The sequence below is a fragment of the Rutidosis leptorrhynchoides genome, chromosome 2 (assembly GCF_046630445.1).
Source record: "Rutidosis leptorrhynchoides isolate AG116_Rl617_1_P2 chromosome 2, CSIRO_AGI_Rlap_v1, whole genome shotgun sequence".
Taxonomy (NCBI): Eukaryota; Viridiplantae; Streptophyta; class Magnoliopsida; order Asterales; family Asteraceae; genus Rutidosis; species Rutidosis leptorrhynchoides.
The window spans coordinates 57,132,767-57,147,325 of NC_092334.1; the positions used below are offsets into that span (position 1 = coordinate 57,132,767).

Here is a 14,559-nt window from a genome sequence, read left to right on the forward strand (position 1 = left end):
ACATTACAAAACAAAATTTTGTTACATATCAAACAGTCAAATTTATTCAACTTATATATATATTTTTTATATGTACCCGATTGATTCTTCTGTCGACCCAATCAAAGCTACGAAACAAACTGTAATCGAATCTTGTGCTGTATATATCGTACGAAGCTGTTACACTTCACTTTCTGCTTTATATATTTTTGTTTGTTCCTTCCTGGCTCGAATATATCTATCGAACTCTTCACTGCTATAAAACAATCCATCACTTTGCTCTTCTGTAAAAACCAACAACGAGAAACACAAACCACAACCGTTGAGAGCCGCCACCACCATCATGTAATCACCACCCTCTTTATCTCTTTAAACTACCACCTTTTATTTTTGGTTCCTGTTTCGAATTTCTGCTGCAACCGAGACTCCCAACACCACCCTTGATATCTCAAGCAAACCGCCACCACCTTCAATATCTAGACAACCACCATACACTACCACCACTTTTCTCTTTTTCTCTTTCTCTCACTATCTCTCTTTACTTTCGGTAACACCACCACCGAACCAAACAAATCCATTTGCAAAGCCTACAACATATGTTAGTCTATTTTAATAAGGTGATAGATAGATATTAAAGTTAATGGATGATATATACCATTATGGCGTAATTTTTTTTTTTTTTGCTTTGCCTTTGTGGCCGACACCATCACACACATAAACCCCACAATCCATTAGTGAATGCAATTTTAAAACAAGTTGTGGAGCCAGATAAGAAAAAGATACACGCTCTCATCCTATGGAAATGGGTACCGAATCATTTAAGTTCCACTTTATTTAACTTGGGTTTTAGATGGCCATGAGCCGTGAACATTTATATTACGGTTCCTATTCGTTATACACAACAAACACATATTACGGATCTTTTTGTTCCTTTAATGAAACTATAAATGATTAGGAATATGGAAGTGAAACGAGTGGTATAGGTACACACTTTAGAGTTTGGTAATCATGGATATTAGGAATTTTATATACAACGTTTTAAATAAAAGGGATATGCAAGTGGTGTATAATAGGAACTGGAATGGCCGACCAAGAGAATAAAATTTTATATTTTATGATGAAGTTTAAAAAGGAGACGAGCCTGCATATGTGGCGTTTCCATGCTGTTCGAAATTTCCAATTCAAAAGCCACCGGCATTTTTTTTTTTTGGGGTTTTCCTTTAGGCCATTAATTGCTAAAAGAAACATTATTTGAACAAAAAAAAAAGAAAAACAAACATCATTTGAACTTTATTAGCAGACTCATTACCTCACTTGTTTTTCTTATTTTTTTTTATCCTTTCAACTTTCAACCTTCAACCATGTTCTTCCAATTCGGTTCCCACTTTGATCAACCATATATTCATAAAAAAAAAAAGTCAAAAACTAGCCGACACACATTAATATATATAAGTATTAAAAACAACTTAATATGAATATAAAAAAAATAAAAATCAAACCTGATATGGCTGAACGTATAAATCAATTGATCACTATGATATGGATCTCATTATGATATGGATGTCGCCGATTAACATCAAAACGTATTCAGATCTGATAACAACAATTGAATGTTCCCATTAAATCAAATTAACAGGAATGGAATGAGAATAAGGGGATTTTTAATGCGGTTAATGGATATGACGGTTTTAAGTTTTTAAGATGAAATTGAACGATGAATGGGGATTACGGTTTCTAGTTTTTGAATTAGGGAAAAAAGGGTAACGGGGTAATTAGGTTCTGTAACCACCGATTGGAATCCTAAATGATGACATTAGCTATTTAAACAGATAAGATTAGAATTAAGAAAACAGATCAAAGGGCTGAGCTTTAACCTAATGATGTCATAATTACGTTCTTATTATAGATAAGAGAGATAACATTTAAGATAGACACAAGTATTGTTTTGTGGTTAATTGGTAATTGATTTTGGTGAATATGATTAGGGATAGCTCCTAAACATTTATCAGGTGAGTATATGTTCAAAAATCATTTGTTAGCTATTATGTTATGTATTTTTAATGCTATTGTATAGTAGTATTTTTTATGTTTATTCATTTGACATTAGTTTTCGTTTTTAAAGTAGTTTATATCATTCGTCGGAAAAAAGGCCTTTTTTTGGTCTCGCTCTAGGCCTTTAAATTCTCGGGACGGACCATGCGTACATCGTTACTTGAAGGCTCTGAAAAAAGATAAACAATCACAATGACCCCTTCGACCCGGTAACTCTAACCGAGATTGCTAAGTCGAGAGTAAGGGTTATTATTCTGTACTCAAATCAATTTTAGCTTGATCAACCGGGTATGCAGATGGTTCTAATTTTCTTTGCAGATTCGGATATCTGCAAATCTGCAATATGGAATATCCGGTATTTTTAATTTGGATATCGGATCAACTTTTCAAAATATTCGGATGTGCGACCCAAATATCCGAACTAGATAAATACTCCAGAGTCCAGTAGCGTAAAAATTATGGGCCTATTACTTTATATTTTTATTAGATTAGATAACGGGCCCTAATCTAAAGAGTAAGAGGAAGTACAGTTCCACTTCAGAACAAAAAGTCAAACCTAGATCTAACTTCATCTCAGAATAATAACCCTTACTCTCTTCATCTCATCCTCTTCTCTTCATCTCTTCTCTACCTACTCTGCGTCTCGCTGTTAATCAAAATAACTCGCTACCTTCTCTGCATCAATCTCTTGTTCTAGATCAAGATCTAGATCTAAATCTTCTGTATTTTTTGTTTTTGTTTTTTGTTTTACAACAAAAAATGAAATAACAAAAGGTATGCGAATGAGATAACGAAATCTTTAATAGATAGCATTTTTTTTTTTTTTTTTGTTTTTACAACAATTGATATAACGAAGATTTGCAAGGGCTGATGTCAAATTTTGGATATTTTTATGCTAGTTTAATTTTAGTTAACGGCGATAACGATGATATGCAAATCGAGGTTATGTTTCTGAAATCTCTCCTTGATCTATTTTTTTTATTTGTATTTATTTACTATTTACAACTGTTTTTGTTTTTCTTTCTATAGATCTAGATCTAAATCTTTAGTATTTTTTGTTCTTTGTTTTTCAACAATTTTGATCTAAATCTTTCGTATTTTTTTTTTGTTTTACAACGAACGAGGTGACGAAGATATGCATATGAAGGCTGATGTTAATTTTTGGTAACGATGATATGCAAATCAAGGTTATGTTTGTGACAATATCTCCATGTCAACGGTTTTATAATATTTAAGAGTTCTGAATATCCATTTTAAAATTGTTATATATATTTTTATATGATTTTGTTTTATACATCCGTGGGTTTATGATTTATTCTTTTTTTTTTTTTTACTCTCAGGTGAAAGAAATCTAAGATCAGTTGGATCGAACTTTCAAGTCTATTCCATAATTCTAAGTCGGATTCAACCCGTTGGTATTTTTTTGAGGTATTTAAGAATTATGGAATTTGAAAGGTTGAGATTTAAATGATGTTACAGGGCTTGTAGAAACAATTAAAATTTTAAACTTGACGGTGAAAAATGTGAAATTGGATAAAAGGATTTTAACATATGATTTTGGTGAGTTAAACAGATTCATCTGGACGTAATAAAGCTGATTTGATATAGTTGTGATAAAAATTCACTAAGTAAGAAAATGGTGTTAGTGATAAATTCGTGAAATAGATTAATTTATAAAGTATGAGCTGAAGTTTGATTATTAGCACATTGTTAAGTTGTTAAAATGATAATTGTTTAGGTGCTAAGTGCCGAGAAGGAAGCGGGTGTGGATTCCCAACTGCAGAATCATTTGGTGAGTATATAGATTTTAAATGGATAACCGGGTCATATGAAATCGGATTGCAATTATATAATAGATTTGATATGATCAAGCCGTTAACTGCGTTTATTGTTATTTCTTATTATTATTTATATTATATTTATACTTATATACATGTTATTTTATGATATGGTCGACTATATACTTATTTGCTTACTTAACGAGTCGGATATATGTAATAGTAGTAAGCTGTTTATAGGATGGATTAGCCTGGTGTAGAGATATGTGCTTACATGATATTTAGGAATTTAGTTGAGTGGTAGCCACTATTACTATTAGTCATTTTTAATTTTCGTAGAAGACAATTATGTTGTCGGTAGAAAGTAAGCTATATCCAGCTAAAGTTTTGTGTCATTTTGATTATTATGGGTTAATCATGATGTTAATGTTAATAAAGCTTTAAGTATGTGAAAGTATGCGAAGTACATGCGACTGTGTGAGACATGTACGTAATTGTGAGCTTATAGACTTGTTATGTGATTAAATAAATGTAAATGTATGAAGTATATGCTGTAAGTTGATAATCATGGCTGATTATTAGGGCTGGATCATGATTATTATTGTCGGGTTATGATCATGATCAGCCAGATCATGATCATTATTGTTGTTTACTATTTCCGTGTTGTGATCAGCCGGATCATGATCGCTATTGCAGGTTATTATTGTTGGGTCATGATCAGCCGGATTGTGATTGCTATTGCAGTTTGCTATTGCCGGGTCATGATCTTCCGGATCGTGATCGCTATTGCAGTTTATTATTGTCGGGTCATGATCATCTTGGTCATGATCATTATTGCAGTTTATTATTACCGGGTCATGACCATTATTGTAGTTTACTATCTCCTGGTTTTGATCAGCCTGATCATGATCAGTTATAATTGTTGGGTCATGATCCATGTGATCGCTATTGCAGGTTATTATTGTCTGGTCATGATCATTATCGGGTCATGACCATTATTGTTGTTTATTTCCGTTGTGTGATCAGCCGATCATGATCGCTATTGCAGTTATTATTGTTGGGTCATGATCCATCCGGATTGTGATCGCTATTGCAGTTTATTATTGTCGGGTCATGATCATCCGGATCGTGATCGCTATTGCAGTTTATTATTATCGGGTCATGATCAACCGGATCATGATCATTGTTGCAGCTTATTACCGCAGCATGATCATGTTCAAATTTGCAATTAATTATTGCAATCAGCTTCATATTCAGATACGAATATGACATTAAACTAACATAAATGAGGAAATTGTGAGTGTTAAATTCCAAAACTTTCTTCTGCCATCAAGTGCAAAATGCTCACACAGTATATGCATCTATATGCATTTTACCAAGAAATTCAAACAAAATTGTCTAGGACAACCTTCAGGATAGTAATAGGTTTATAGCTTTATTTTGATTTTGATTTCGAATCGAGAATCTCACAAGTCACAACAGAGCTTGCAACGCTTACCAGGTCTTTGAAAGCACCAGTCATTTGGAACAGAGAGAAAGTTGGTGTCGACGAACTTTCTGAGTCGTTTTTTGTATTCTTTTGGAGGAATTACGGTTGGTGATTGGCCCCTAGGAGCAACTAGAGACTTGTACTGGTTCTCAGCTTTCTTGTCCCAAGTATATTGTCTTAGATAATCAATTATGCCACAAACAAACTTCTTTTGCTCTGTATCCACTCCCACCAACAAGGAATAATCCATCACATCAATTGACTGAAACACAAAAAATATTAAAAAAGTACATGCAAGTTCCTTGAAAAAATAATTATACTAAACATGGTGTATGTATTAGTAATGCGTGTAATTGCCTGTCATACCTTAAGAAAGGCAGTGTCTCTCCGTATGGCCCGTTCCAAGATGTCCTTTGCTTTTGTAGTTACATATAAAGGGTTAGCATCCATGTCATTAACAAAATTTTGATCCAAGCCAACATCTCCTTGACCATCTGCAGCAGGTGCATTATAACGATTGTACAAGTTTCCTTTCAGGTCGTATTGTTTAGCAACATTCCTTCCGTACATAACATTCTCCATAATCATCAGATTACGTGTTTCCCTCCTTTCTTTATTCATCACCTGCAACCATTTATTTTATATAGATCTTGCATAATATATAGGATAACTTCAAAAAAGATAAGGTGTGGTCATTTCAACCCGTTAACCTATCAAAAGTTACATAATGCCTATTCATGGCAATTGAGACTCACTCTCAAATTTGGGTCAATCAAGCTTTCGGATCAATGCTCAAAGATCAAATTTGGGTCAATTAGATCAAGTTTTCGGGTCAATACTCTAAGATCAATAAATAGAAATAGGTCTAATGGATTTTGTGAATGTGTCAAATAGGTCGAGCATAATAAGTTTCATACGCCAAAAATTTATGAAGACACATTTATTATGTATATTAATAATACTTTTTATGCATATATAATAAATAATAATAACTATATTAATGTAGTGTGTGAAAAAAAATGATGTAACCCGTATGACCCAATTGACTTGTGACCTTACCTAAATCAATTCAACTTTACCCATTTAGACTTGTTTAAAAAAATTAACCCGTTTGACCTATGACTCATTTCAACCCACAACTATTTTGACCTATTACCCAAATCGACCCAACCTGACCGGTTTGCCAGGCATAATGAAGCCTAACACTATCATCTTTAAGAAAATCCATCCATCCATTCAGTTATAAAAAGAATGAACAAAAAAAGAAAAGAAAAATAAGGAACCTGATAAATGCCTAGTATTTTAGCCAGGCATGAATTCTTTCTAGAATTATAGGATTCGTTCAGATATTTGAAATATCTAGAACCAAATTTAATGAACGAAATAAACTCGGTGGTCTGGATTTCTTTAACAATAAACCGGCCATCAAGAGTCTTGGCAAAAAACGCTTTACTTTTCCCCCCTTTCGCGTCCCAATTCTCGCAACGTCTTAAGGAAGCAATAAAGTCTGATTCCGATAAACCACAAAATTGGTCACGAAGATCCAAGAAGTCTTCATGAAATAGAAGACCTACTGAATTTGATGTGCTCAAAGAAATCACTCGATCGGGTTGAGAAGAAGACTCAAAGGAATGAGCATCACATTTCATAGATTCCAACGCACGTGCAATCAGAGTACACACGTTATGTTCATCAGCATTTTCTCCCGTCAGTGATTCTACCATTGAATTGACCTTCCAAGGTGGCAAAGCCACTGAATAATCAACATTAGCTACTGTAGAGGATCTAAGAATTGCAACCTTAGATCCTAATCTGCAAATTTCACAAAATCGTGTTATCAGTCAAATAGTATCTAGGTTTCAAAGACGAGTCAACTAGTTACTTTTAATTACAAATGGCAAGGTCAGCATGGTCAATAGGATAATGTAATAAAGTAATAAATCGGCTACAAGGGAAACTGGTAGTCAATTAAGTATCAAGGTATATGTTTCTACTAAATTACAATTGTGTGGTCCATACTTGAAACTCCAATTGCTTACAGTAAAACCTGCAACATTAGAAGAGTGTTGTTTCAACCCACACAATTTACCACCTCAAATTTAACAATGATAACTTTTTTTCATATCCTTACTTATGACAACAACCAACAATCCACACACCTTATTTGGCCTGTTTCGCATTTAGGTAAAGCGAGGATTATGAATCTTCGCGCTTTGGTCCGGATTTAAATGGAATATAACTAGTTGACATAGTAAAGTAACATTATTGTTGTAGCAAAATATTTACATCTACAGTAACATAAAGAAAAAATAACGATAATACATAACAATAACATAACAGTTGAGATAATGTTACAACCTTACTTATTGTTTCAATATCAATAACATAACAGTTGGGATAATGTTACAACCTTACTTATTGTTTCAATATTTTATTGAAGGTTACTAAACATAAATCTTATAAACAGTAAGGTTCCTATAGATAATAAAATAATAAAATACAATTCCATACAAACTCAAGGTATTTACAATATCAGTATAAATAAATGAATATTTACAAAAACCGGTATAATAAAAAAGGGTACCACGTGGCTTGAACTTGCACCGGTAGTCGAAAGAACTTTTGACAGTATGATTTTGCCAGCTAGTCCAGAAATATACAGTGTATATAATAAATATAACGACAACAGAACAGGATCAACACAAGTATATATGATATGGACTAGATAAGAGTAATACTCTGTACTACTTAATAATAATATAATTACAGATAACATAACATGAATACGAATTAAACCTTTCACAAGTAATTAAACAGCAGCTCAAAAACAGACATACTGTAATAAGTAGGGGTTTGAAGGGAATACCCAAAAAAGTAGACCAAGTAGTTGGAGGAATGGTCACAAACACCAGAACCAGATAATGGTACTTGCCATGATGACTGGTTTGAGAATCCCAGTTCTAGAAACTTCCCAAATGATAAACTGCGTGCAGTATCTGAAAGTGATACACGTTTGCTAAACTTTAAACTTCCGGTTACACATTGGTCACAACCAGTCCACATCCAAAGATTTCCTTCATCTTGACCGGGCAATAGCATTTCTGGATGAAGACTCTTTACTTGAATTGTGATTTCCTTATTGTGATGTCTATAGCAATAAAGATGAGTTTCGGGTCCTTCATTACAGCTTCCACACGCAACCACGTTCTGCGTATATATAAGATCACAACTCATAACTTTTAGTGCCAATTAATTACAAGTTCATCAAGCAAGCATGCATAGCATCATAATGACACATGTGTTTGAAAATGGCTGGTCAGAGATATATGTAGATAATACCTACTGTCCAAAACATCAATATCAAGCTAATAAAGTTCAAACCCACCCTCCTAATTGAATGAAAGGACAAATGCTCAAACACTTATATAACATGTTCTAGCTTTCTGACTTGTTTAATTATTATGAAAGAAAACAAGGCTAAAAATAAAAAAGATGATGTTTGTGACTTCGGTGGGTGGTAGGCACAACTCAGTCAGTCTGATCGGCTTAAACCATGCGACAAACCACCTATTAGCTAAGCTTGTGACCGAGCCTACTATTTTTTTCTACTACTTAAAAAGTAATTGAGCAGGAAGAAACTTCTAATGAGTAATAACATGAAATGTATTAAGAAGGTGAGCTAAAACAAAGATACAAACAATAGCATAGCATTATATTATATTACAAGATAAAAAACAAAGATCATATCAAAGTAATGAAATAACCTGATGGAGTAAGTTATCCTTCAAAAAAATTCCAAGTGGAACATCAGAACGGCTATAGAATTTGATGCGGGAAATACTTTGTTGACAAGTTTTCCGTTTAATCACGTTAAATCTTGAGCTTAACACTAATAAAGTTTGAGTATCCAAAATCTCTTTGAGAACAAGTGGGTCGTATGACTCAATTTCATTGGGGGCAGCTGTAGCAGAGGTGGTTGCAACTTGATGATTAATATAGAAAGGAATTTCACATCTTAAATGATATGCAAGCATGGTTGCATACTCGAGAGCACATTTAACTCTCTCAAGTTCATTACTGTCGGATCCTTTTAGCAAAATCTGTTTAACAGTTAACATTTAAAGGGTCATTAACATTTAAATGAACAAGTTTTGTAGTAGTAGTAGTAGTAGTAGTACCAAACAAAGTAAACAACAATTAAAACTGAAACCAACCGTAACGCCCATTCCCGGGTCAAGATACAATGGAGGCTTGTTTGGCTGACTTCTACCAGCAGCATCTTCTTGAAGATTATACGATTCACACTGCATCAACTCTTGGACACTCTTTGAAGACAACATTGGTGAGCCAGTAAAACGAGCAACCATTTCCAATTGATGTTGTGTTACTTCCTTAACTAAAATCGCCCGTTTTTCAAGGATATACTTCTGAAATTCATCGGAAACTTTTCCCTCAACCATGATAACACTTGGATTCAGCTTTTCTATCATCTCGAAAACTGTCGTCTCGATAACATACCCTCCTTTATTTTCCTCCTGGTTTAGCATATATGGTAACAGTAAGTATTCATTATTAGATTCGCACATATAGTAATAGTAAGTGTTTCTTTATTAAATTAAACTAAATTCTAGGTTAAATAAAGAAACAATAAAATGCACCTGAAAAAAAGACAACCCCCAACATTCGAGGGAACCCTTGATCAATAGCAGCTTGGGTTTTATGAGGGTTTTTGGCATGTCCTCGTGAGCTACATACTCATCAAACACCAACCCTTTGATAACCTTACTGCAACATACCCAAACAAACCAAATATATATGAACATGAATGTAAATTGATATGAATTAAACATTAAAGAACAACAGACCTAATTTTTTTGAAAAGCAGTCAATTTATTTCTCAAACAATGTACAAAGATGAGCTCCCTAAAATCAGGAGCAAAAGTTCACGACAGATGCCAAGCTAGCATCGTTTCATATATCACACACTATACATTTACATTTGATTTAAATAACAAGAAGGATTATGAAACTAATTATGCCAATAAATAAATAAATAAATAAATAAATAAATAAATAAATAAATAAATAAATAAATAAATGTGATTTGAGACTACAACCTTTCTTCTGGCTTGCCACAACTAGATTTAATCATGAATTCTTTCCCCAATTTCAATAGTGAAGCAGCTTTCCTCGATAGCTCTGTAACAAATTCCACCCAAGAAGAATCAACACAGTTTTCTACAAGAGACTTCAGCTTTCCTCTCATAACCTCATCATTTTTATTATAAATTTCTCGTAGAAGATCTACATTAGAGAACTCTTGGTCTTCATCAGGTGAAAGTACACCATGGACAAATTTATCATAACGACGACTCATATCTTTAGAAAATGAGAAGAAAAATGCGATTCACGCAGCGTCGGCTTTAATATATGGTCACTCGTTGCACATTTGAGTTTTCTTAAAAACCTATTTGAGAATTGTAGTAGGTCTTGAAATGGAATTTGGGGAAGATCACACTGTACGGAGTATTAAAGTAATTTTTACTTTTGATATCTCATCTTTTCTGAAAGTAACAATTCACCCCCTTAATCTTTTTATTCAGTGATCCTTTATCCTTTATTGTGAATTAAAACAAATATGTATTATTATTATTATTATTATTATTATTATTATTAATTATTATATTATTGCTGCTATTATTAATAATAATAATAATAATAATATTATTATTATTATTATTATTATTATTATTATTATAAACTTAAAAGTATTAAAACTTACAAAAAATTAGTGGGGAGCCTAGAGACAATCTGGGCCCCCACACCTCTAGCAATAGCAAAACCTATCATAGTAATATATCTTACTATATTTGACTTAATAATAATCTTGATGAACTTAACGACTCGAATGCAATGTCTTTTTAAATATGTCATGAATGACTCCAAGTAATGTCTCTAAAATGAGCAAATGCACAGCGGAAGATTTCTTTCGTACCTGAGAATAAACATGCTTTAAAGTGTCAACCAAAAGGTTGGTGAGTTCATTAGTTTAACATAAATAATCATTTCATAATTTTTAATAGACCACAAGATTTCATATTTCCATTTCTCATAAACATACGTCCCGCGCATAGAGACAAAAATATCGTTCATATGGATTGAACATCTGGTAACCGATATTAACAATATGCATATAAGAATATCCCCATCATTCCGGGATCCTCCTTCGGACATGATATAAATTTCGAAATACTAAAGCATCCGGTACTTTGGATGGGGCTTGTTGGGCCCGATAGATCTATCTTTAGGATTCGCGTCAATTAGGGTGTCTGTTCCCTAATTCTTAGATTACCAGACTTAATAAAAAGGGGCATATTCGATTTCGATAATTCAACCATAGAATGTAGTTTCGATTATTTGTGTCTATTTCGTAAAACAGTTATAAAAACAGCGCATGTATTCTCAGTCCCAAAAATATATATTGCAAAAGCATTTAAAAAGGGAGCAAATGAAACTCACGCATACAAATATTGTAAAACAGTTAATAAAGCATTTGCATGTATTCTCAGCCCAAAACTGTAAAGAGTAAAAGGGCAAATGAAACTCACGCATACAAATATTGTAAAACAGTTAATAAAGCATTTGCATGTATTCTCAGCCCAAAACTGTAAAGAGTAAAAGGGCAAATGAAACTCACGCATACAAATATTGTAAAACAGTTAATAAAGCATTTGCATGTATTCTCAGCCCAAAACTGTAAAGAGTAAAAGGGCAAATGAAACTCACGCATACTGTATTTTGAAGTAAAAATACATATGACGAAACTGAACAATGCAGGGCTGGCCTTGGATTCACGAACCCTTTAATAAGCTTCCTAAAAGGAATTTGCCCCAGACAGGGCTCGAACTCGAGACCTCTCGCTCGCCCACAAACACCTTCACCATCCAATCCAATTCATTTTTCCTGATTTTAATTGCTACCCAAAGTATATAACCTTCCTGTCAGTTTCTCTCTCCCTGAACTCCTAATTAATCAGCTGGATGCCTTTAATAATAAACCTTCCAATAAAAAAAAATGCCACAGCAAGGGTTCGACCCTGCGACCTCTCATTCACCTCAAAGTCTCCCAGGCCACCTGCCCTACTTCTTCTTTCTGTCATAATTTATAACTCGAATCTATTTGACCGAATATGTTCCCGTTTCCATTTAGAATCCATTTAGCCCAACGAGTTGTCTAAGCCCAATTAATAAATGGCGGCCCAAGTTACAGTTTCATAAGCCCGCATAAAAAAAAAATCTTGATATGTTGATAGATAAAGAGGATAGGATAATAACCGCTGCATTTTTTTTTTTTAAATCGTCCCCAATATCAAATTAGTCTAACCTATCCGAGTTCTGTTTTGTTACATGAAAAAAAAACATTATATTCCAATAAAGAAAAGTGGTACAGCTCAAAAGGATCTTCAAATGGGTGTTGTCTATTTAAAGTTGTCGGCCATACCTTTTGTAACTACTTCCACTTGAAATTTGAAAAATGCTGTACAATATTAATAAATGTACCCAAGTGGACAACAAATTTTAGGAGGTGAACATGTTCCACTTATCTCATTTTGTTACAAAAAAAAAAAATTGATAGAATGGAACTAGTTAAACAGTAGCAGCGATGGTTTTGAATGGTGGTGAAGATGACGGTTTAAGAGTTGATTATTGTAAGGATCGATCATGGTGAAGGAAATAAGGTGAAGGTTGTTAACTTAATCGTGTGTGGTGACGGGTCCTCGAAGGTGAAATGGGTTGTTCAATCGAAGGTGGTGATCGAAAGTTTGGAGAAGGTGTATGTCGACACAAGAAGAGAGATGAGAGAATAGTGGTTGTTTTGGTGAGTTGGTAACCGGAACTCAGCAGTAGCGGTTATCAGTAGTAGCAGGTCACAAGAAATATTATTGACAAGAATATGACTAGTGGTGTTGGTAAATGAGGTTCACGAAGATAACAGAAATAAAAGTGAGAGTGATTGTTTTCGGTTTACACGTAAACAAGGAAAAATGCAATTAGCAATGGAGATTTGGTGGTAGTTTACGGTTGGAAATGGTTGTTGATGATTGTGGTAATGGCTCCACAAAAGTGGTGGTTTCCTTCCTATGTAAATGTATGAACATATAGAGAGGGTAGATAGATGAGATAAGTGTGGCTAAATGTAATACAAAGAAAATATAAACGTTTAATCCAGTAGGAATCTTAAGCAAAACATATGTGGGGTGAAAGCACAGAGAAAATGAAGAATTTATTAAAGTTGATATTGATGTCTAACAGAAATTGGTGTTTTCTGTGAATTCGCTTTCGATATGTCCAAGATTCCAGACAGAGAATAAGATTTCGATGGTGATGCAATACAAAATTGGATTCTTTATCTGATTTTTATTAATACTAAAAATTAATAAATATAAATATATTAAATAATAATAATACAGTTAATAATATTAGAAACAATTAAAATACTAATAATAAGAATGATATTTAATAATATAAATAACAGGAATAATGATATTTATGACTAATAATGTTAATAATAATATTACTAATAATAATAACATTAATGATATTAGTAATTTTTAATATTGATAGTAATAATGATATAAATTATGCATATCAAATTTTATGTCTATATATTTAATAATACTGATACTACTATCATTATTAATAATAAAATGAAATTAATAAGTATAACAACTATATTTTAACTTGTAACTTAATACATTAATATTACATATTACTAATTATGTAATATTTACTAATTATATAAATATAATTCATATCTTATATATATATTCCAATATACATATCATAATAATTATTTAAAGAAATCATATTTATATATAGCTCTAATTTAATAACCACTTTATTATTTTGTATATTATTTTACCTATTTATCTCAATTACTAAAATCATATATTACTTCAAACTATATTTCAATTTAATATTTATATATATATATATATATATATATATATATATATATATATATATATATATATATATATATATATATATATATATATATATATATATATTTAATTATAAATAGCGGTTCGTGAATCGTCGTGAGCAGTCGGGGTTTAATGAATGCATAAACACAGTTTAAAATTTTAGAGACTCAATATTACAGACTTTGCTTATCGTATCGAAATTATATAAAGATTAAGTTTAAATTTGGTCAGAAATTCCCGGGTCATCACAGAGTACTCATTCTATTGCAAAGTAT

The 14,559-nt window shown here is 32.5% G+C and overlaps 1 protein-coding gene across 1 annotated transcript; it reads right to left on the reverse strand.

Moving 5' to 3' along the window:
• Positions 1–4,871: 4,871 nt before the first annotated feature.
• LOC139887895 (putative 1-phosphatidylinositol-3-phosphate 5-kinase FAB1D) lies at positions 4,872–10,675 on the reverse strand. The gene is made up of 10 exons (XM_071870943.1): positions 10,416–10,675; positions 9,945–10,083; positions 9,513–9,833; positions 9,063–9,398; positions 8,165–8,505; positions 6,582–7,110; positions 5,665–5,922; positions 5,280–5,560; positions 5,158–5,170; positions 4,872–5,054 (listed from the first exon to the last, which is right to left on the reverse strand). The coding sequence occupies exons 1-10, from the start codon at positions 10,673–10,675 to the stop codon at positions 4,872–4,874; spliced, it is 2,661 nt and encodes an 886-aa protein (XP_071727044.1).
• Between the last annotated feature and the right edge of the window lie 3,884 nt (positions 10,676–14,559).

What these genes read in the sequence shown, in the direction of transcription:
- LOC139887895 (XM_071870943.1), bottom strand. Translation starts at nt 10,675, where the DNA reads ATGAGTCGTCGTTATGATAAATTTGTCCATGGTGTACTTTCACCTGAT. An exon ending in TGTGGCAAGCCAGAAGAAAG is followed by an intron (nt 10,084 to 10,415) that starts GTTGTAGTCTCA and finishes GGTATGTTGCAG; the next exon opens with TAAGGTTATCAAAGGGTTGG. An exon ending in TTTTTCAGGTGCATTTTATT is followed by an intron (nt 9,834 to 9,944) that starts GTTTCTTTATTT and finishes ATGCTAAACCAG; the next exon opens with GAGGAAAATAAAGGAGGGTA.